Source organism: Boleophthalmus pectinirostris, unplaced genomic scaffold, assembly GCF_026225935.1.
Source record: "Boleophthalmus pectinirostris isolate CB_2022bp ecotype Guang Dong unplaced genomic scaffold, ASM2622593v1 HiC_scaffold_7, whole genome shotgun sequence".
In the NCBI taxonomy this organism is placed as follows: Eukaryota; Metazoa; Chordata; class Actinopteri; order Gobiiformes; family Gobiidae; genus Boleophthalmus; species Boleophthalmus pectinirostris.
Window position 1 is genome coordinate 445,576 of NW_026571473.1, and position 23,153 is coordinate 468,728.

General features: G+C 42.5%; 1 protein-coding gene across 1 annotated transcript in view; it reads right to left on the minus strand.

The window, feature by feature from the left end:
- dnah10 (dynein axonemal heavy chain 10) overlaps positions 1-22,673 on the minus strand; it is a 116,446-nt gene extending 93,773 nt beyond the window's left edge. Inside the window, exons 1-13 of the mRNA XM_055164728.1 lie at positions 22,442-22,673; positions 19,975-20,069; positions 19,598-19,706; positions 14,684-14,799; positions 14,395-14,617; positions 10,079-10,239; positions 8,511-8,741; positions 7,146-7,336; positions 6,346-6,544; positions 5,760-5,954; positions 4,230-4,400; positions 3,616-3,792; positions 368-517 (exon numbers count right to left, since the gene is read on the minus strand). Coding sequence (XP_055020703.1) covers positions 368-517; positions 3,616-3,792; positions 4,230-4,400; positions 5,760-5,954; positions 6,346-6,544; positions 7,146-7,336; positions 8,511-8,741; positions 10,079-10,239; positions 14,395-14,617; positions 14,684-14,799; positions 19,598-19,706; positions 19,975-20,069; positions 22,442-22,673 — 2,250 coding nt within the window. The remainder of the gene's footprint in view (positions 1-367; positions 518-3,615; positions 3,793-4,229; positions 4,401-5,759; positions 5,955-6,345; positions 6,545-7,145; positions 7,337-8,510; positions 8,742-10,078; positions 10,240-14,394; positions 14,618-14,683; positions 14,800-19,597; positions 19,707-19,974; positions 20,070-22,441) is intronic.
- Positions 22,674-23,153: the final 480 nt, after the last annotated feature.

The following is a 23,153-nucleotide window of genomic DNA, read 5'->3' on the forward strand; positions in this document are numbered from 1 at the left end:
ATCTTCACCAGCAGTGTGAGCTTTTAACTACTTACTGTTTTAAAAAGGTAATACAATCACTTAACTTAACCTGTGTTGCAAGTGCCTGCAGACAGTGGACACATACATGTTTTTCTCATTCCTAGTATATGGACAGGCCATGCCTCATGTGAAAGCGCAGAACCTCCTGAATTCACTCACTGAGCTACAAAGGCTATACTAGCACTGATAAATCTCTGATCACTGATAAATGTCTGCAGAGGATTCAGATCAGAGAAAATCCTTCTAGATGTAAACCAACTGGATTTCAGCATTGAAACTGGCAACACAAATGAGAGGCTTATTGGATGTTGTTGTCTTGAGAACCAAAGCACCAGTACTGGCTCACCTCCTTGGGTCTGGCTGAACTGTAGGCCAGGAGCAGGGGGTTCTTGAGTAGCAGAGGCAGCCTGCTTTCAGCCTCCTTCTTCCAGTTCTCGTACTTCTGTGCCTGGTACTCCTTCAGCTTTAGGGCCAACTTCGTGTACTTCTCTTTGGCCTGGTACCAAAGACACACTTAATAACTAGTCATGAGAGCATGAATACATGCACACATCTTACAGTGGTCTAGACACTAGCTTCATTATTGATCCAAATCAACTGTTTTAATGTTTCACTGTTAAAATTATGTTTGCCATGAGTAGTGTATTGTTGGCTTAGTCTTATTTAGGTTTAACCACATGCACCTACCTAAATAAGTTTGTTAAGTTGCATTCTTTTTTCCAGAACATGGGTCTACCTTCTGAGGTCATGAGCATGTACCCTCATTACCCAGGTACTGATCTGCATTTTTACACCTTTAGCTGATCAGTTCATCTATAAATGACCTTAACTATAAAGCATAGTAGCTGGCAGATATTGGGCCCTATCTTGCCCCCAATCTTGTATAACATGCATAACATGTTTGTGGGCCTGTGTGGGATGTTCCTGCGCAGTCCGGATGCCCTCCAGCAGCAGAGCACAGAGTTTTACAGAAGCTGCACATTCATATGAGGCCGTTTACAGAGCTGCCCTAAAGTGTATTTTCTCTGAGGTCTTAATGTTGCCATTTTGGATTTCCTCACATCCTCATACTCTTTCTGTCATCAGTCCCGTTTCATTTTGTGACCAAATTATTCCCATCGTGCTGCTTTGGTTAGTTTATAAAGTTAGTCTCCAGTAGGTAGTCTACCATCAGAACAGTAGGAAAACTGTACAGAGCTGTGGAGCGGCTGGACTCTGACAGAGATCAAGGGCGTGCATTCACTGACAGCTCGGGGCTGTGACAGCGGAACAGACACACGTCTCGTACGTGCGACTCTCTTGGCAGCAGCGGGCAGTAGAGCTTTATCCAGTGGCTCAATAGATGTATAGTGCACATGAACACTGCTCTGTACAGACTTGAGCATCCTGTTCTGTGCTCATGGCTCACATCAGTATGAATGGAGGAAGGCAGAGAAAACTAAAAAGGTTGACGTATGTGCATGGGCTTACAGGGTTCCGCGTGCATGAGAGGGGCACACGTGTGCGTGGTGTGTACAGAACACAAACGCAGTCAGTTCTGTCATGGCTCATCCAAAATTCTATATTCCTGGTGCCTCTCCTGGTGCGTACGTCCATCGTGTTTAATTATACCATATATAATTTTTTCCACACCCCTCTTTGCTGCTTGGTAGACTGCAGACTTTAAACACACTGGCAGTGCTTTTAAATGCTATAACAGTCACAGATGAGATTTCATCACCGTATATGTACTTGTTCCGTCCCATTAGCCTTCAGCAGAGAAGTACAGCCCAACCTGGACACGCCCCCTTAACGCTAAGACTGGGGGCAAGACAGAGCCCAGTGTGTTTGACCCCATTTGAACTGCTTTTACATCCTCTGTTCAAAACAATGTCATTTGGGCACAGAATTTAACCAGTTGACACTTACACCTGTTTACACATTCATACAATAGGTGAGACACTTGACCCACCTAAAGAACTTAAAGAATACATGCTTTCAGTATCCTGCTTATGATCCTTATCCCTGTTATGACAGAGATAAGAGGTTTATATATGCTCAGAGAAAACTGGATGCTAACATCACTATATACATGCTGAATCAGAGTATCCTGGATAATTAGAGATACTTAGAGTGGGAGCTGTTTCTTCACACATGCTCCGTACTCCCTTAAAAATGCTGCGTTATTTTTTCTACCCAGCTGTTGGGTTAGGGCTGTTGGGTAATTTTTTGGGTTATTTTCACAGAGTCCGGTTGTTTTTCTTTACGTGGCGTCAACAGGTTGGTTTATAGTTGGGTCGTCTCAAATCTAACATAATAATAGACATTTTCCCGTCTTTTTCCAATCTACCCAGCATTCTGGGTCAAATCATCTCAAACCCAGAGAACTGGGTCAAACACAGACTCTTCAACTGTCTACAATGGCCATTACTTCAGAGAAATGACTGTTAAAGGTATTTAAACATGTTTATTACTTTATCTTTGAGATTTTTATCTAAAACTTTACACAGTTTACAGTTGATCATTTTGTACCAGTTAATATTACTAAATAAATGTTTGACTTCTGCCTGCTAACTTAACCATCTACAGGACACAACTAACTAATGTTTAACTGTTAGTAACTTAAATGAACATTGTGTTTTTATTCTGGATCTAAATGTGTTTTAAAATTAAGAATCCAGTTAATTTGGGTAAGATTTTATATTTTTCTAGTTTCATTTGAGCTGTATATACCTCTCTCTGTTCTTGCGTCTCATTGTGGAGCAGACTGTAGTGTCCACAGGCCTGAGCGTTGGACTCAGACTCCACACCAAGTCTTGTGTTCAGTCACAAATGTAAGTATTATATTTAATATTATATTTGATAAAGTCTGTGTAGCCACATTTATCTGACCTGTAAACTGGACCATTTCTCTCTCTCTACACACAGTGGACTCTCTTTCAGACTGAAACTCCAGAGTCTGAGAGAAATCTACTCAGCACTCAAACTTCTGTCACTACAAGTAGTAAAAGTACAAACTACAAAATGGAAAATTTAAATGAGCATTTTACTGCTAAATTCATAGTGTTATTATTAATGGTGTGACATGATTTAAATGAAATTATTTAAAATGATTGTTTTAATAAATTTGTTAAAGTTTCTAAGTTTCTTAAACTCATTATAAGAAATGAACCCATGTATTGGATAGAATGAACCCAGCAGAGTAGTAAAATACAACCCAGAATTGAGTAGAAAGTTGAGTTAATATGATAACCCAAACTGTTAGGTCAAAACAACCCAGTGTTGAGTTGGTCCAATAGTGATCCAGCGCTAGGTTATTATTTTACACAGGTTGGGTTATTTTTAACCCAGCATTTTTATTCCATGTTATCTGTGTAGAGAAATCAGGATAGATCATTTACATGCCACAGTACTCTGGATACTGTCAATATCTCATTGAGTATCATGTTCTATCATACCCTGACTTATACTGGTTTATCCAGGATACTGGACTCAGGACAAAAGCAGGATACATGGAAAGCTGATCATAAACATTCGGTAGCACATGTGAACGCACTCAGTGACAGAATGCATTTTGAGTTTGAAACACCTCCTCACTGGAGGACGTGGACTGACCAGCTGGCCTTCCTCACAGCTCATCATTTGTCCCTCTTTGATGAAGGGCAGGATGGTCTTCTGGATGCGGTGCATGAGGGAGCGAGCCCAGCGAATGGCCCCTGCCACTGGGGGCTCTGTCTGGATCAGCTCTGGCTTGTCTCTGCTCGATTCAAAGATCTCATTTATAGTGTCCACCTACAGCACAAAAGATGTAAATTAAAGCAGGGCTGAACATATGTGATTGCAGAAGATAAGAGTTTAAATTAGATGTAAAAGCCCAAAACTGTTTGACAGTTTTGTTGCGTCACAGGTAATAATCCAGACTCTTCCTATAGTTTTTAAGCCTACAGGCTATCACCACAATCGTTCTGTGGTCAAATTGGGTTCATATCAAACAAGTGGCTCTATTGGCATAGGATCACATTGATGAGCAGAGAGAGCTCCAACAACTCATTGGAAACAGAGGTGTGTTTCATAAAGTATATTTTCCAAATGAAGCAGAGGTGGGAGCGGCGGTGGGAGCGGCGGTGGGAGCGGCGGTGGGAGCGGCAGTGAGAGTGGTGGTTGTGTGCTGGGGAGTGGTAGCAGGTGTGGTTGTGTGTCAGGCAGTGATGGTGGGTGTGGTTGTGTACCTCTTTGCAGTACTGTTCCAGGATGTCCGTGAACTTGCGGAGCAGGTGGCTGTTGATGGCCTCTCGAGTTCGTATGTGCTTGAACTTGAGCAGCATGTCAAAGGCAGCAGCCGAAGACCGCAGGGTCTTGAAGGACTGGTCTATGAAGTGGATGGCCTCTCCTTCAATCTCCTGACGACAAGGAGAGAAATGTACAGTACCAGTATATTGTATAAGTCGCCCAGCCCTTGAGGTCAAAATAAGTCCTACATGATGTCTCCATCCCCAGCTTTACCGTAACATCAAAACTCTGCTTAGGTCTTTGACAGAAAAAGTGACATCATGCTCAGGGTGTTCTGCCTGTATTCCTACTGCAGAGGGTAAACTTTTCAGGTAACACTTTTTATTCCATCTTGTTTGTTAATCTCCAATAGTATTTACAGATACATATAATCAGACCATGCAGCTTTCTTTCAGGTCTCTCTCCCCTGAAATGTACCATACCCTATATTGTTTCTGGCCAGGGCAAGACTAGGCCCTGTCCTGCCCATATTTGTTGTAACAAAGAATACACCTGCTTTCTGTTTCATATGCATAACTCACAAAACTTCAGAAAGTGATTATCACAAAACTATTTCCACAATACACACATTAACTACCAAAAAAGACTTTCTGAAAACTCCTTTGAGCCTATGATCAATCAATTTGAGCCTTCATGATCCTGTTTAGGCATTTGATTTTCTGACCTCAGACAGAGCTGTACCTACATTAGCATCACACCCCCAAGAAACATTGATGACATCGCCTGCAAATTACCAATTAACTCATCACAGTGAATAATTAGGTTGCTCAGTTTGCATAGGATTAGTGAAGAGTAACTTTGGAACACTGCAGAAAAAAAATAAAAAATTATATCAGTATAAAAGTATATGTCTTTAAAGCCTAATTTGAGTAACAGAGCTTCAGCTTGAGCAATAGCCAACCTCTTGTTAACTTCACCCCTAGACTTCACCTTAAAGGTATCAGTATTTATTTTTGAATTAAAGGTCCATATGATGCAAGGAGGTGAAGCAATCAGAAAAACATCAAACAATACAGTGTAGTGAAGACATTTTGGTTTGCCTATATGAGTGGAGCAGAGAGTGGAACAGGAGAGCTCAAGCTCAAGATGCTTAATTAAAGATTGTCATCTCCTAACCAGATCTTTGAATAGATCTGTGCTTTGATCGTGTGTGTGGCTGAAGTGATCCGTTTCCATTTGTTGTTGTTGTTTTGATTGCTTATTAGTTTTTGTTTAAAGGCACAATATGTAACTTTCTGGAGGTGGCACGTCACCTGCATGACTCCATGAAAATCTTCAAGGGGATAGACGTGTTTTATGCTATACAAGACCATTATTGCCAAAGGAGCAACATTTCTATGGTAAATAAGGCCAATTAAGATTCAGGTTTATGAAGATGCAAGCCCACTCACAGTAAGAACCCACGTTTCTTCCATGCAGTTAACTTGGCCAAAAACATGCTTTTATGACGTGACACGCTGTGGCCTCACCTCCACAGTTGAGTCAAACTCCTGCATGATAATCTTCCAGTTGATCATTTTAGAGATGCTGAAGGGGTCAAAGGTCAGATCCTGCATGGGCAGCACCAGGCCGTGGACGCGTCTCAGCACCTCATTAATGCGTTTGGGGTCTCCAGTAACACTCTTCAGCTCCGGACCAAAGATGTTGTAGAAATCCTGTAGAACCTGCGCACACACCGGAGAGGTTATGTAGCTGCTTCAGTCATATTAGATGTTCTTTCCCCAAGTACATTTGTGCACACTTTCAAATGCATTATTGATTCACTGAGTGTAGCAAAATGTACATACATGTGTATGAGAATAAAACTTTTTTTTTTTTGAGGGAACATTTAATAGTGAATCCTGTCTCTAGAAATGCCCACATGCTCACACAGTTACAAGAAGGTTCTTGGTTTCTGTGTGACATTTGCATGCTCTCCCCATGTCAGGGTGTGTGAAGGGCCTTGCCCCAAAACACACTGACCCACTGCCTCCTTCCAAACCAGACAAAACAAGTGGAAATTATCTGCTTTTTTTTTGTGCCAGATGCTTCATTCTGGTACAGAGGGTGTGGTACCTGCAGGACGTTGTACAAGTCATGACACACAGAGGCTATGTAGTCTGTGCGCTCAAACAGTTTCTTCCTGTCAAACTCCCAGCGTCGTACTCGGCCCTGATCCTCGATGTCTGCACGCATCTCGAAATACGAGCGCTTCCACTGCTCCAGCACCTGCCTCGCATCCCACACCAACGCCATGGCAACATCCCTCCTCTGCCTGGGAGGGGCACAGCAACCACAAGGGATATGGCTTTTAGTAATGTAGCTCTATTTACAACATTCTTTTTTAAGACATATGTTGATGTATGTCTTAGAGCTACCAGAGAGGAAGCAGGGGGCTAAACTAACTAAAACAATACAAGCTCCTATGTGTACAGGATATTTTAATTTTAATTAGGGATTCATGATGAATCACAACTGAATCAAATTCACAATTTGAATGAACTCAATTAGCAAATCACAAAGGCTACTGATTTTGAAGTACCAGTATTTTCCTTCACTAACAACTAAAGCCTTTTTCTACATTACAAAAAATGTTGATCCTGTGTTTTAGATCTGTACAAACATGTTCTGAAATGGGATTCTTCTATTAGTTTGTCAGTTCATATTTTAGTTTTTGTCAATTCTTCTGGATGTGTGCAAAATGTGAACTTTGAACAGAATCCTAATATTAAAATATAAATCACAAATCTAATCACAATGGCAATGCTCGTCAGAAAAATCACAATTAGACATCAAAGCGGCTTCTAATGAAATACACAAGGGACATTGCACTTGTGACTAGGACTATAGACCGACACCAAAAGCAAGAGACGTACGTGAAGAGCTGGCGAACATGCACAGCCTGGCTCACACGCTCACACAACTGCCAGGCAATCCGCTCCATCAGGGGCACCATACGCTCATTGGTGTTATAGTGACAGGAGATGATCCACACGGTGCCCAAACTGCTCATGAGAGGGGGCAAAGTCTCCAGCACCAGGGCCAGGCTCTTCCCCGTGGCCAGGTTCTGTCACAGCAGAAGAATACATTACACTCAGAAGCGCAATTCAAGCTGGACAAAAAAACATTATGTAACAGTAATACAACAACACAGGTCCACACACTGAGCAGGGACAAGTCTCTCTTCTATCAAAGCTTTTTCCTTATGTAATATATGTTAAAAAAAAAAAAAAAACTAAGTGGCCTCAGATGCTGGGCAGGGGCCAGACTGATATGTAGAACATACACGTAGAACACAGAGCATCGTCTGAATTGGTTGCAATGATTAATCAATTAATTGTGACTACCAAAGACAGTGGCATTACTGAATCAAAGTGTAAAAGATAATAATAATAATAATAATAATAATAATGATAACAACAAGAATGACGTTTTACTGTCTGAGTATCAAGATCACCCATAAAGAGAAGTATGTTTGTCCAGTGTCAGAGCAATCGAAGCGTGTCCAGGCATGGTATGGCTGGGACTTCGGACTGGTTTGAAGGAGGAGGGCCAAAGCCCAACATGGTTGCTCATGTACACGCACACACATGAAATTACTATAGGATCCCTGTCAGGTGCGCTGATCTCACTCATACGATAAAACTGTGAATAAAGTCCACTCTAAAACCTACAGTGATTCCGCGCCTACCTTCAATAAGGACTGTAACAGCGACAACAGTTCTGCAGCCTCATGTCCTTCTGTACTCACTCCTCTGCGCCGTTATTATATCCATAAACTCACAGAACAGTGTGTTTTGCAGCAAAACTCATATCTACCCCATTATGCTGCTGAACTTATTTTCTCAGCCAAAAGCATTAGCTCTGCTGCGCATCTTGTAAACAAACAGCACGGCACCATGTGATGACGTTATCAGGCCATGATCCAGTTTGTTGTGCAGGTGTAAGTGCGGAACATATGAAACGACAGCAATTGTGCACGGCATAGTTCTAAAGTCCTAGTGTGAGTGCGCCCTAAAAAAAGAGTGTTTTTATTATTGTTGCATCAGAATCGGTATTGAGTCTATTCCTTAGTATCAATATTGTGTTTTCACATTTTAGTATTGTGACAACACTACAGTCAACAAAATAATCGTTTGACTAGTTGACTAACTGAAACATTACACAGTGACTAGTCTAGTAAAGGTTAGTGCAGCAAAGTGTAACAAATCAAACATGGAGACAGTATCCAGCAGACTGACCATGAAGTGCCTCTCCAGCGTGCTCACAAAGCAGAGGTTCTCTTCTGCCTCCACACGGTACTTATGTAGCTCGGCCAGGGTCGCCTCTAGGGTACGCATGGTCCCACTCTCGGAGCGCCCCATTACGTCGAGGAGCCTCCTGACAGCCGGCTGCTTCAGCTGCTCACTCAGAGCGCTCAGGATAGAGGCACGCTCCTGCCAGAAGACAATTTCTGCTAAAGGCCCAGGAGCCTGCACACAAGAAGCAGGGTCACGAAAATCAACTTTCTGGACTTTTCTAGTTATAATTTACGTATGTGTATCTATAATGTATAAAAACATGTGCTTTTATGTCATCCATGCATATTTGAGAAATCTACCAATCTCTTGTGGGCACCAAACAAATGACTTATTTCTATGTGTTGATTGATTGTTTCAGATTTTAGAATATGAAATGGAGAGCTGGGGCAGGAGAGTGTTGTCTTTCTCAATAATAAGGCCTGGGACACACGGCACATTTATTAAAAACTGTCTGTTTTGCACACATATTTTTAGAATGTATTAAAAGTGAATGAGGGGCACTAGGTGAATGTATTCTATTATGGTGAACTGCCCAGTCAGGAGCCCTGCCAATGCAGGAGTGAGAGATGAGGTGAGTGATGAACTAAAAAGGTGTTAGCTAATACTATCTGTAATGTTATTTGAGAGGCAATTGTTTAACAGCACAAATCAGATCACCTGTTGAAGTTCCAGCTACTCAGACTGTGTTAATCCAAAACTCTAAAGTCTAACCTAAGTAACAGAGGTCAGACAGAGAAGTGCCTTGAGTTAGTTTGTCAACTTTTGATAAACCAATAATTTAATAGTAATAATTTGAAAAGCATTGTGGTGGATATCTCCGTAACCACTCCACACTGTTAGTATTATTTAATTTTATTTACATTAAGTTCATTATAGTAAATATAGTTGAATTGAATTCCTTTATTTAGACTTATATTCTAATTTGGGTGCACACATTTTCGTTAATATAAGTCTGAATTGTTTACTTGATTCATGGCAGAAATCCATGAATCAACAAAAGGGGTGGGAGCACTATTAAGGTTATTTAATGTTTTACTAAGTTTGTTTGTCTAGTTTGTTTAAGGTTACTTTATTATCACTTATTATGTTCTGTATTATACTTATTTGCCTTCTTGTTACTTTGATTAAGTTAATAGTTTTACTTAATTATTTTGTGTAATTCCTCCCTCTTGTGTTCAGTTTTAGTTGTTCAATATCCTGTTCCTTTGTTTTGTTCTGTTCTGTTTGATTTAAGTTACCCCAGTTGGACCTAGATTTTTTTGTTAATGACTTACCTAATTTGAGCCTTTGTTAAATTATATCTTTTTTGACTTTATTAAATTTAAACTTACTTTTAAAGCTTGTCTTTGACTTTCTGTTTGGTCCACAATAAGCATGGAATAAATTTTGTGATGCCATCAGAAGACAAAATATTACCACATACTCTTCTTGACGGGGAAACAACACAGGATTGAAGTTGATTGCCTGTAGTATATCCCCTTATGTGTGTGGTGAAAGTGCAGTGGGACCTGCGGCTTCTTGCTCTGCTGCTCCTCAATCACCACGGTGATTTGGGTTTGCCAGTTCATTAGACACTGCTCCAGTTCATCCAGCAGTTCAGCATTACTCAAGAGCGCCCCCACGTCCTGATTCAGGTCTAGGTCAGGCACGTGCAGCTTCCGGATCTCATCTGCACAGCACACATAATCAGAGAGAAATGATACGCTCCAGTGACATACTGTAGAGTGGCATACTGTTCACTGGAAATATTATGTCAAATAAACTTTTAAGAGCTGTTAGCCATGTTATAGTTGTTTCCCCTTACCATCTACCCTTTCAAAATGTTGTATTTGGACTGACTTGTGCATATTTAAACAATCTTTATCTTATCTTATCAATTCAAGATTGCGAACTTGTCATTTTAGATGAATATTGCAAAGAATATGAACATTTTAACATAAAGATCCAAGGATGTATATAGCAGACGCAAGCATGCTTGCTTTAAATGGTAAATATATCTACTTCATGAGCTTTTAAACATGTTATAACAGTAAACTTGAATTTGCTCAAAGTTGTATTTTGATCCATTCATTCATGTTTAAGTAATCCTGTACATATCCTGTATCTAAAACTTGAGTGTTCTCAAAATTTATGTTTTCACCTAGCCCCTATCCCCACCCACTACACTGCACTGACTCCGGGTAACACATGTAGTGTTGTTATGTCTAGTTATGTCTTGTTAGGGCAAAATGCTCCTATGAAGAGGCGGGGTGTCTCAGCTCTATAATTTTGGACTATAACTGAATGGACCTTTTCTATGAAGTTGTTTTCGACCAATATTACAGTTTATACTGGATAAATGTCAAATAATGAGCTCCATATGACAGACCGAAATTTAAGTTTTGTTGCAGCGAATTGTTGCAGTTCAAGTTGCTGTAACATTTCTACTGCACATTTCAGTGGCTTTTGTGTCTTAGTCAGCGGTCTCAGGTCAGTTTAACAGGAGGACTGGTCAGAGAGGGTCAGCAGATCCTGTGGAAGAGCCAAAAGTGTCTCTCCTCTGTGCCCTGCAGTAGCACAGCAGTGTCTAAGGTGAAACAGGTGAACACAACAGGAAAGGTCTTGTTCTTACTCTGCTCTGGTGTTTTGGTTGGTGACCAAAACACCTCTGTCCTGTCCTTCAGACCAGCTCATCCTGGCTGCACAAGAACTGGCCTGGAGCACCTGAGCAGTAGAGGCCCAGATCTACCACACCAGACAAGACCCACGGTGTAGACTGTGCAAAGAGGCTCCTCAAATAGTCCAGCACAGAACTGCAGGTGTAAGATGCTGCAGGGAAACAAATATGGAGCGACATAACCAAGTGGCGGGCATAGTAAACAGAAACATCTGTGCAGAGTACAGGCTGGAGACCCCAGGGTCAAGGTGGGAAACACCTTCAAAGGTTGTGGAGAACGACTGAGCCAAGATTCTGTGGGACTTTCAGATACAGACTGACAAGATGGTGATGGACCAACCAGACATAGTGGTGGTGGATAAGAAACAGAGCAGAGCCGTGGTGGTGGACATCACAATACCAAGAGATGTAATATCAGGAAAAAGGAACATGAGAAACTAGAGAAATACCAGGGGCTCAAGGAGGAGCTGGAGAAGGTCTGGAAAGTGAAGGCATCAGTGGTGCCTGTGGTGATTGGAGCACTAGAGGCCATAATCCCCAAACTGGAAAAGTGGCTACAGCAGATACCGGGAAAAACAACAGATATCTCAGTCCAGAAAAGTGCAGTACTGGGAACAGCAAAGATACTGTGCAGAACTGTCAGGCTCCCAGGCCTCTGGTAGAGGACCCAAGGTGGGTCCTCTCGGTCCTTCCGGCGAAGGATGTCGCCGAAGGGTTCATGATTGGCCAATTCAGATGTCCTCCTCTCGAGACTTCCGCATCAACCCCATCAGCATCGCCACACACAAGTACACCGGGAAGAAATGTCTCACCGTCGACCTATCCTCCCCTCACAGCGCAGCCGTTCCCAGCATCAACAGTTTCATTCCCACCTCAGTTTTTTCCGTGCAATATGCCACCAGCAACCACGTCATCTCTCACTCGTCTCGCAGGCCGTGGAGAGTGGCCCTCTGAATTGGACATCACCAGCGCCTTCAAGGCCTGCCTATCCACCCAGATTCCTGGCATTACTTCTGAGTCTTCTGGGTAGGGTTTTAATACGTCGCTGTACACCCGAAGTTTGGCTGCCATAGCAGCCCTAGAATTTTGACTCCTTGTTCGAAACCTTGTGTCAGACTCTCATCAGCAACTACACCTCCTAGACGACATCCTGGTCATGACTCCTGCGTCTTTCTCCTCTCGTTCCAGCCTCCTGTCACTCATCAAAGCCTTTTCCAATCTTGGAGTTCCCTAGTCCGAGGAAAGACCCTCGGCCATTGCACTACTATCGAGTTTCTCGGCATCACACTCGATTCGATCTCATTTCAAGTGTACCCCTCCCAACAAGGTCCAGAGAATCTCCCTGCTCCTGTCCAATTCATTCTCGCAACCTCATGCAACAAGAGACAGCTTGTTGCGTTTCTCAGTCACCTTAACTATGCTATCCGCACCATTCCTCTGGGCAAGCCTTTTCTTTTACATCTCCTCACGCAAGCCGCATCAGTCGAATCCCTTCACAGTATTATACCACCGATCGAAGTGTGTACGTCCGACATGCGCCTATGGAAGCACTGCCTAGACTCCTGGAATGGAATCTCGATGTCGCGTCTTTCCCGACGATATCCAGCTTTTCACTGTCTCAGCTCCTTCAGTCGGTTTCTGAGGGTTTTATCAGGAAAGCGGTTCGCTTCCACGTGCCCTCCAAGCTCCTCTATCTCAGACCAGCCGACAGCTCTTCGGCCTCGTTCGAACTATACCCCATTGTTATCGCAGTCATTCTTTGGGGGCACGAGTGGTCTAGTAGGTGCATTCTTATCCATTCCGACAGCGACACCGCAGTCCACATCATCAACAGGGAAGGTTTCACTCCTCCACAATCTCTCAGTTCCTTCAAAAGCTCACCTAGTATCTGCTCAGAATCAGTTTGTCATTCGCGCCACTCATATTCCAGGTTACTTAAACTCCATTGCGGATTCTCTCTCTTCAATTTTACAGAATCGTGGCTCCGTACTTGGACGTCTAGCTTATTCCAGTTCCCCATTTTCGGGCCACAATCTTCAATTAAGCTACCCCGCTCTCGCCCCTCTCATCTCAATCTCACAACTTGCTATCCTCGACAGCCTTGCCCTGAGCTCCCTTTCTATTTACCCGACCGAGTGGAATAGCTTCCAGCTCTTTTCAGTCTCCATCAGCTTCCCCTCAGTTCTTCGACGTCGGCACCATCTGCAGTTTTGTCGCCTTCTTACATCACTCCAGGAACATCTGCGTCTCCACCATCCAGGCACATCTCTCAGCAGTTAATTTCATTACAAGATGATCTCAAGCAAGGACTGCCCATCTCTCTCACTGTCTCACTGCCACGTTTCCACACTGATTAAGGGCTACTTAAGTCTGAACCTTTCTCCCTCCTAAATGCTTACCAATTACTTCAGATATCCTCTACCTCGTATCCTCACTCTTCGTTCCAGATACTATTCACCGTCTGAGGTCATGACCCTTGAATGCATGTTCCTCACAGCCTTCTTGGGACTTCTGATTCTTGTTCCGATTTCACTCTTATCGCCAATCGTTTTTGACTAGTTTGTCCACCCCAGGCTTCTGATCTCGCCTTACATTCTATGGTCTTCGCTCATCTTCACTCTCCGCAGGAGGATAACAGACCATCTCTTCGCCCTAACTCAACGATAAGTCCTTGCGATCCTTTCGTAAAATATCTCGCTTTCCGTCACGCCTCCGATTCTGGCTTCCAGGTTCTGGTTCAGTAACATTTCCGATAAGTTCTATGCTCTCCGGCATATCTTCCCATTCATTTTCCATTCACTCTTCCGCATCGGCGTGGGCACATTTGACCGAAAACTCAGATCATTGGTTACCAGGCCTCCAGCGCCCTACGTTCTCACCTACGTTCGTTATGACCTCAACGATCTCTGTCCAGCCCATCCTATCTTGCCTTCTTTTAACCTTTTGTGGGTCCTGTTCTGGCTGGGCCAATTGAAGATTGAGACGGAGCCCCCACCCATAGTCTTAACCCAGTCATCTCTGCCCCGCAGATATCTATATATCTATATATCTATCTATCTATCTATCTATCTATCTATATATATATATATATATATATATATATATATATATATATATATATATATATATATACATACACACAAACTAGGTAGCATCCCAAAGACAAACCTTGAATCTGCATTTGATGGAGGTTGGTGTTGATCAGTCCTGAGAGCTTGTGGAGGCGGTGGAGCAGCTCATCACACTCCATAAGATGTTCATGTGTCCTCAGAGAAGTCTTCAGCTCTGACTCCTCTGTCTCCTCTGCCTCGCCCTCCATATCCAGGGCCTCTGAGCTCAGCTCCTCCCCAGCACCTCTTCTCTGCTCCCAGGCCAGAGATGGTAGGTATACCTGGGGACACATCCATGCTTAGACACCATCACAGACTGTGCCAGAGCAGTCCTCAAAACTACATACATGTGAGAGCTTGTTCCTCAACATGACCAAAGGAGGTCCAGTCACCAAGCCCATGTCCAAGAGTGTGGGCAGCACTGTGAAGGCCTCCTCCATATCCTGAGGCTCCACCACCATTTCTGAACACAATACACAAAGGGGTATATTTACTAAGCATGTACTAAATTACGAGAGCAAACTGTGCTATTTGTGGGCGTGTTGCGTCTAATTTTCCATTAGAAACTGCACCCCTATTTCTTCTCGCAATTCTAATATGTAAATGAGAATTTAGCGTCTGAGCAAAAGGACTGCGCTTGTTTCAGCTCCGCTGTCGATTTGAGCTCCCTAGCGCTACTGCACATGCGCACGACCCCCGATAGTGGAGCTGTTAAGGACCAAAATAGTTTGCTTTTATGATACAAGCATGAAACTTTGCCAGATTACTTACACCCCCAAGACTAATATTTCTGAATATGGAACCAAGTCTAATTTAACATTAGAGCTGAGAACTGCACCTGTCACAAAATGCACGATATGAAAACAAGGCCGGCATAAAAAAAACTTGCATAGTCCCTTTTTTAATCTTCTAATTTGCTTAATTATCAATTTTGTAAAGTTGAACTACTATTTTTCCTAAACTCCAAAGCATCACGTGACTGTTTTACTTGAGAATTTAAGAGTTGTGTGGGTTCTCTGTGGTTAAAATCTAAGTTAATCAAATATTTTAACTTTCAAATCCATATTTATTGGGTTTTTGATAACAAAAAACATTTAACCATCTCTCATTTAACCATCTCTAAAGATCTGTAAGTGCCATATCATATTTCATAATAATAATTAAACAGATACCCAGCAGGAATCATAAGCTGTCCAAAGGAGGAGCTACAGACCACAGGGTTCCATCCCAAATCCAGCACCCTGAGACTGTATGCAAGCCGGAAGGAAGGAGACCGAGGACTAGTGAGTGTGGGAACCACTGTCCAGGATGAAACATCCGAGATCCATAAGTACATCAAGGACAAGGCCCCGACAGATGAGGTTCTCAGAGAATGTCTCAGACAGTGGGGTCCAGAGGAAGAGGTGCTGGAGGGACCATCAAGAACCTACATGGGGCGTACCACCGGAACATAACTTAAAGGTTGTATGGAGGATTTTTTTTGTTTCAAATTCTCAATGATAGCATTATAGAGATGCAGTAGCCTTGTAATTATGATGACCAAAAAAAAGAGATTAAAAATTCATCAACTCTGGACATGGTGGGGCTAAACATTTGCCAATAGATAACGACACTGCCTCGTTATCTGTTAGCTGACAGGCTGTCAATCAAACTCCCTACGTTTCTAGCGTAACTGACTTGCCTGCGTGCTGCCATTACGTGGTTTACGCACGTCTGTCACGCAGTCCACAGACGCAAGACGCACAGACGCTGTTTACTCCACCAACGCAACGGTTCTTAGCGGCTTTTTTGACCTATATCTTCCTCGCAGTTAGCAAAAAGTTTGTTGCAATGGCGACAAGAATCCAGGAGCAGTTAGCCGCAAATTACTCCTGGACAGGTATCTTCTGCTTATTATGAAAACGTACTTTATTTCCAAGAGCGAGACAAACGTTTTTCAGGACACGAATGCAATATCCTATGTCTGAAAACGTAATTTTCAAGGCAAAGAAAGAGTCCGCTTGCTGCTGCGTGTTGTAGTAGTAGCTAGTTCATTCGCACGGAATCTCCACGCAGCCTTCTCTGCACCCTTTCCTGCTCCTCTCCTCGCTGCCTGTTCCCCTCTTCCCCCTGCTCCTCACTTCTTCTCTGCGCACGGAATCTCCACGCACCGCTCCCCTCTCCTCTCTCCTCTCCTCGCTCCCCGTTCCGCTCTTCTCCCTGCTCCTCACTTCTTCTCCGTGCACGAAATCTCCGCGCACCCCCTCCCCCCGCTCCCCCTGGAGGGTTTCACGCATGCGCAACATTTGAAAAAGGACAAAGTCGCTGGATTTCTCGTTCCTTGGAAAATCCTCTAAACAACCTTTAAGTGGCTGATATCAAGAAATCCTACCAACAGTTTGAGAGGGCTGGTCTGAAGGACAGCAAAGAGGCACTGATCCTGGAGCTCAGGAGCAGGCCCTGGGCACTCGAGCAATAGAGGTCCAGATCTACCACACCAGACAAGACCCACGGTGTAGACTGTGCAAAGAGGCTCCTGAGACAGTCCAGCACAGAACTGCAGGTGTAAGATGCTGCAGGGAAACAAACATGGAGCGACATAACCAAGCGGCGGGCAGAGTGTACAGAAACATCTGTGCAGAGTACAGGCTGGAGACCCCAGGATCAAAATGGGAAACACCTCCAAAGGTTGTGGAGAACGACCGAGCCAAGATCCTGTGGGACTTCCAGATACAGATTGACAGGATGGTGATGGCGAACCAACCAGACATAGTGGTGGTGGATAAGAAACAGAGCAGAGCCGTGGTAATATCAGGAAAAAAGAAAACAAAAAACTAGAGAAATACCAGGGGCTCAAGGAGGAGCTGGAGAAAGCCTGGAAAGTGAAGGCATTAGTGGTGCCTGTGGTGATCGGAGCACTCGGGGCTGTAACCCCCAAACTGGAAGAGAGGCTACAGCAGATACCGGGAAAAACAACAGACATCTCAGTCTCTGTGTGGTATATTTAATATACACACAATATACCAAAGATGCTTGCTAATAAAAATACCAAGTTTGAAAAAAAAAGAAACCTTAAAGGTGCATTGTGTAACTTTTCAGATGGAGGGTCCCTCAAATGCTTTTCTCCATGGGGGGTATTATGTATTACTGTATGTCTTTATAAGATTCAATTTAACTCATATACTTTGTCCAGATGTATTTGTTATAATCTTAAATGCCTTTTTAAAATCTCTCTATTTATGTATGCTTTGTTGACCATATTGCTCGTAGCCTTCTAACTATGCTATGAACTACTATTTCTTTCCTTATAATACCATGCATATGATTCTAAATTAGACATAAGCTAGGGTAGTTTTACACTGTACCCAATTGTGCACTATGAGTACAGAAATAGTTTTTTATACATGTTTTTTGCTTTAGAATATACTTACATTAGGGTTTATTTTCCAGACACTGAATTTCATTGTCTGCATCGTCCAGATAAAGTATAATCTTAAATGCCTTCTTTTAAATCTGTCTATATCTTTCTGACTGTGCTATGGAAAAACAAATAGGAGTATAATACTTATTTCCCAGTACCACAAATATGATTCTAAATTAGACATAAGATAGGACAGTTTTACATTGTACCTAATGTTGGCTTTCTCTCATAGTCTGTGCATTGTGTAACTTTCCTGGGGGAGGGTCCATCAAATGCTTGTTTCCATGCAGAAGTCGTTACTCTGGAATGTTTCACAATATAGTATTAAACCTTTCTGCCATCATGGAGACCAAACCAGACCAAGTTACAGGTCAAATCTGTGGAGAGGCGACCCCGCTCAAATTCAGATTGTCTGTTTTTTGAAGTATTTTGAGCTATAAAATCCATCTGTAATAGAATACATGTGAGGTAGAGATGTTTAATATCATACTATGGAACAATCCAGGCAGAGCAATGACATATCCATAGATACAAGCAGGTGACTGACCCTTGATCAAAAAGTTACACAGTTCACCTTTATGCTTTATGTTGCATTGTCCAGTTGTTGTACAATCTTAAATGCTTTCTTTTAATTTCTCTCTATTTTTACCTATTCACAACATCGTTCCATTGTTCACCACATAGGCTGTAGCCTTCTAACTGTACTATAAATAACCAATAGAAGATTCCTGCTTATTTCCCAGTACCACACATATGACTGTAAGAGGCTTGGGTTACTTATATCTGCATAGTTGGAAGTATTAGTGATAATGTGTAATAATTTAACATTATTTTACAAAAAAGCCGGTTAAAGAAGTAACTTAGTTCCCAACCTCATTTCCATGTCAGTCATTTTGTGACATGTGCAGTACTCGGCTCCAGGGTCAACCTGGGCTTGGTTCTATATCCAGAAATTTCGGTCCTAGGGATGTTAATAATCTGACAAAGTTTCATGCTTATATCATAAAAGTGAACAAATGGGCACTATTTTGGTCCTTAACAGCTCCACTACAAGCTCTGTTCCAGTTTAAATGCGTCGATTTGAGCGCAGAAGTGGAGTAACAAGTCACATTTTAAAAGAGCATTGGTTTTATTGTATGTTTGGACCAGTTAAGAACGTACACATCGACATGTGCGTGTTAGATTTCCGGCAGTATACCTATGTTAGATGACTTGGATTTAATATTCGATTTTATCACTATAATTTTCAGAAACGTAAAAAACATTGTAACTTTGTTTAGAAAAGTGCTGTATAAATAAAATATCACTATAGTATATTATAATAGGAAAATCACACTGAAGCCTGTGATATTAGCGTTAAATATTATATATTTAACTGTATTTAATATAAAGATTTCAGTGTGTAGAGCATACGACTGTCCAAATGAACTACACAGATTCATATAAATGATGAAATGATGATGAAATCTGATATAACTAAGGTATAAAGTCTGTAAAGTCTGATCACTGTGTGCAAACAGCATCAAACCCACTGTCTCTAATCCAAAGAAATATGTTGTCAAACTGGGGAAGTCAGGGTCAGGGGTTTATTGGATCTAAACTGTACACGGAAAAAACATAAGGTCACTTATTTTGACGGGGGAGTGTGACTCGATAGACGTCACAGTTGATTCAGGCTGCTGGGAGCTCATTTCAACAGGAAAGTGGCAACAGGTGCGCCTCCTCCCGTACATGTATAAAACAAGTTATTTTGAGTTTATCATGTGTCGATCATAGTTTTGATTCTTCAGAGAGACCCTACAGTATAAATAAAGGGGAAACATAAATGATAAAGTGTGTCCAAATGTTGAACACATGTCACCATTTGTAGTGCGTAGAAAGTAGAAGGTTCGAAGCTGAGTGTAGTTTGGGGGGAAGTGGTCTAGCTCCAGCTGCAACTCTGGGTGGTAGACCACCTGGAGCTCCGTCCTCTGAAACACACCGGAGACAAACAACATGAGCTGATTCTGGGTCACAGCACTGGAGTGTGGGGGGTAGAGTTACATTTGGTCCTAGTAATGAACTACACATTTTATGGAACCTGGGATCCATATGAGCACTTGTTGTCCTGTTTTGCTGTTTTGAAACACAAAAGTTGAGTGTGACTACATGAAAAACCTAAGTCAGTCCCTTATTGAGGTCAATGTAATGGTGCTGTGTGTGTTGGTGCTGTGTGTGATGGTGCTGTGGCTCTCTTACATAGCTGAGGACAGGGTCACCCTTACTCTCCTCGCGCTCCATGCTCTCCGAACCATCAGTGTCCTCCTGATCCGTCTGCTCAGCCTCCTCTGAAACTACACAACCACACACGCACACATGCACGCACACGCAATTATGCACACACACACAGACAATTACGCGCACACACACACACATGCACACACACTTTGTCAGAGCACACAAGACATATAAACAATAAAAAGTCTAATCTAACCTCGTCCTTGTATGAACACTGCAAAAAACCTTAGCCAAAATTTAATATAAACATTTAAATCTATCAGAAAATGACTTAAAAGCAGTGAAATGATTTGTCCATGCTGCAAAATCCTTTTACTTAACAAGTTCTCTTAAAATAAATACCTCTAGACGAGAATTAAGCAGTCTCAGAACTAGGGAGTAGATAATAAATCTGAAAACAAGATGAATAGTTCAGCAGATTAATAGCATATTTCAGGAGAATCATTCATTTTCTATTTCTGTCAAATGCTCATTATGTCGATCGTTCAAACTGTGATGTAGGCATAACATTTTGTGAAAATACTCTTTTACTTACTTAATTAATTAATTAGTACTATTTTACTTTAATACTTTTGGAGAATGGCGCTTGTCCCTCAAAAACATCATGATGACAACCATTTTTCAAAAATCCTTACATCAGTTGATCAAATGGTGATGCTGTCATCAAGACTGGTACAAACATTCTTCAATTCATTCCATTCCCATGGAAAAAGGTGTGTGCTACCCAAAAATTCAAGATGCCACCATTTTCAAGAAGCCACCATTTCTGTCAGAGCTCAGTTGAATGTGCTGAGGAAGGTTTAGTTTAATAGAGTGAACATGATGACATCACCAGGGCACTGGTTATTTCACTGCTGTGGAACTCAGTCTGGGCTTCAGTGTCACTCATCTAGTTTAACTTACAGTGTAGTTCTTGACTCGTAGTAATAGTTTAGGTAAGTATAGTGTCCCAAATGCATCTAACAGCCCCTCATCTATTAGTGAGTAATGTATGTAGTTAGATCAGAGTCCTGCACGGGTCCATTTTTGAAGACCCGCCCCCGCGCAGTACAACACCACCCCCGCCCGTTAACCCGTGATTATATCAACCCACTAACTTTCCACCTGTTACATCTTGAAAAATGTCTGCCATATAGAATTTTTGAGTGGCCAACGCCTTTTTCCAAAATACTGGCCCTTAGAGAGTATTTGTGTTTTTTACTAATATGCTGCACTAGAATAACCTGATATAAGTTTTAAAATCTTGGCCAGATCACAGAAATCTGCAGTGCATTCACTTATATCTCCTTATCACTGTGTCAGATGCCCTTCCATCCTCCAGTATCCCTGTGGATGAAGTGTTTCCCAAACTGTTTTTCTGGAGACCCATATTTTAAAAGTCACAAACCTTCATGACCCAAGTCAATAGACATTATTCGTAAATCACAAATTAAAGATGGATTTGAGCATTATTGAACATTAATGAGGATATTTTATTGTTGACTGAGTGATCGTGTTTCTGAACTATGAATAATACTCAAGTTTTAAACATTGAAAATCTTTCATTGACACAGTAATAAAAGGATCCATCCATTCTTTTCAACATTCAACTGAACCTGCAATATTGGAACAAAATAGTCACTCGCTCTCACATGTGTCACAACTGCATAAGGCAGACCTACCTGCAGATCGTGACAAGGCGACCCAAAAAAAAGTCTCTTGCAACCCAGCTGAGAGTCGCGACCCAGTCTTCAGGAAACAATGATCTAAAGGATGGAAGGCATAAAAGATGGAATCTAATCCACAGATGCCCTGCCAGATCAGATGCACTTCCATCCTGTGGCTGTACCGGCTTGTCAAAGCCTGATCCCGAGAGATCTCAGAAGATCAGCAGGGCCTGGCCTGGTTAATACTTGGATGGGAGACCACTGGGAAAATCAGGTGCCACAGGGGGCACCAGTTGCAAAAACTGTTGTGTCCTTAGGCAAGACACTTCACCCTCATTGCCTAATAAGAAAGTGGTGTGAGTGTTGGTGGTGGTTGGAGGGGCTGATGGTGCAGATTGGCAGCCTCACATCTGTCAGTCTGCCTCAGGGCAGCTGTGGCTTCAATAGTAGCTTACCACTGAGTGTTGAGTGAATGAATACTGAACTGTAAAGTGCTTTGGGGGTCTTGAAAGGTGCTATATAAATGCAATGATTAATTAATTAAAAAGTGATTCATGAATTAATCCTTTATCCCACTTGTCTATTTGAGTGTTTGTGGTGTGCTTCTATAAGTTTAGTAGTTGCTACTAGTAGTGTGCCTCTGGCTGGCCACTTTGCCAGTTTGCCAGTTTGCTTTACTTTAGCTGATTAACGTTTATTTTAGCTGATTAACAGTTGAATAGTGTGGAAGTGTCCAAAGCCCCGTGTGTCGCTGCTCCCGCGGTCGGTCCCCGGTTACATACCGATGGGAATCCGGACCTCCACCTCCTCTTCCCGAACACTCTTGAAGAACAGCAGACATGAGGCCGTGGGCTCGTCGGTCACTCGGTTGAGGAAAGTGCTGACGGTGCGCAGCGGCTCCTCCTGGTCCCGCTGCATGAGCCGGTCGAAGCTGTTGGGTCTCCCGGGCAGGTGGAAGCCACTGCACACGCACCGGCGGATCCACTCCACGCGGAGGTCCTCGTACGCGGTCATGGCCGCTTCTCTGTACGTGAACGGCAGGGCTAAACAAAACCAACTTTTCTTTAGACCTTCCTTTTCTTTTCCGTTACTTTTCGTTGTCCTATGCCTGTTCCTATGTTTGTTGGCCGTCACCATAGTAACGGAACAGAGCGAGCCGTCTCCATGGCAACCTCAAACGATAGGAGAAGACCTGCCCCACAACACCAGCCTGTCCCGGAGCAAGTATCCTCCTCCTAATATGTGGCGTGTGAGTGCTGGTCACTTCAGATTGGCAGCCTCTCTTCTGTGTACGCCAGTGTAACAGTTTCTCATCACGAAGTGAGGAATGAATGACGCATTGTGTCTGAGTGTCCAAACAGAAAGTATTATTAAAGTATTTAAGTAGATGAGTGTCTTTTTAGATGCCTCGTGCCTCTGATTTAGTTGCCAATTCTCAGACATAACACACATTTTAATGTAGAGCAAATGGATTTAAATGGCCCTTATTGCTCT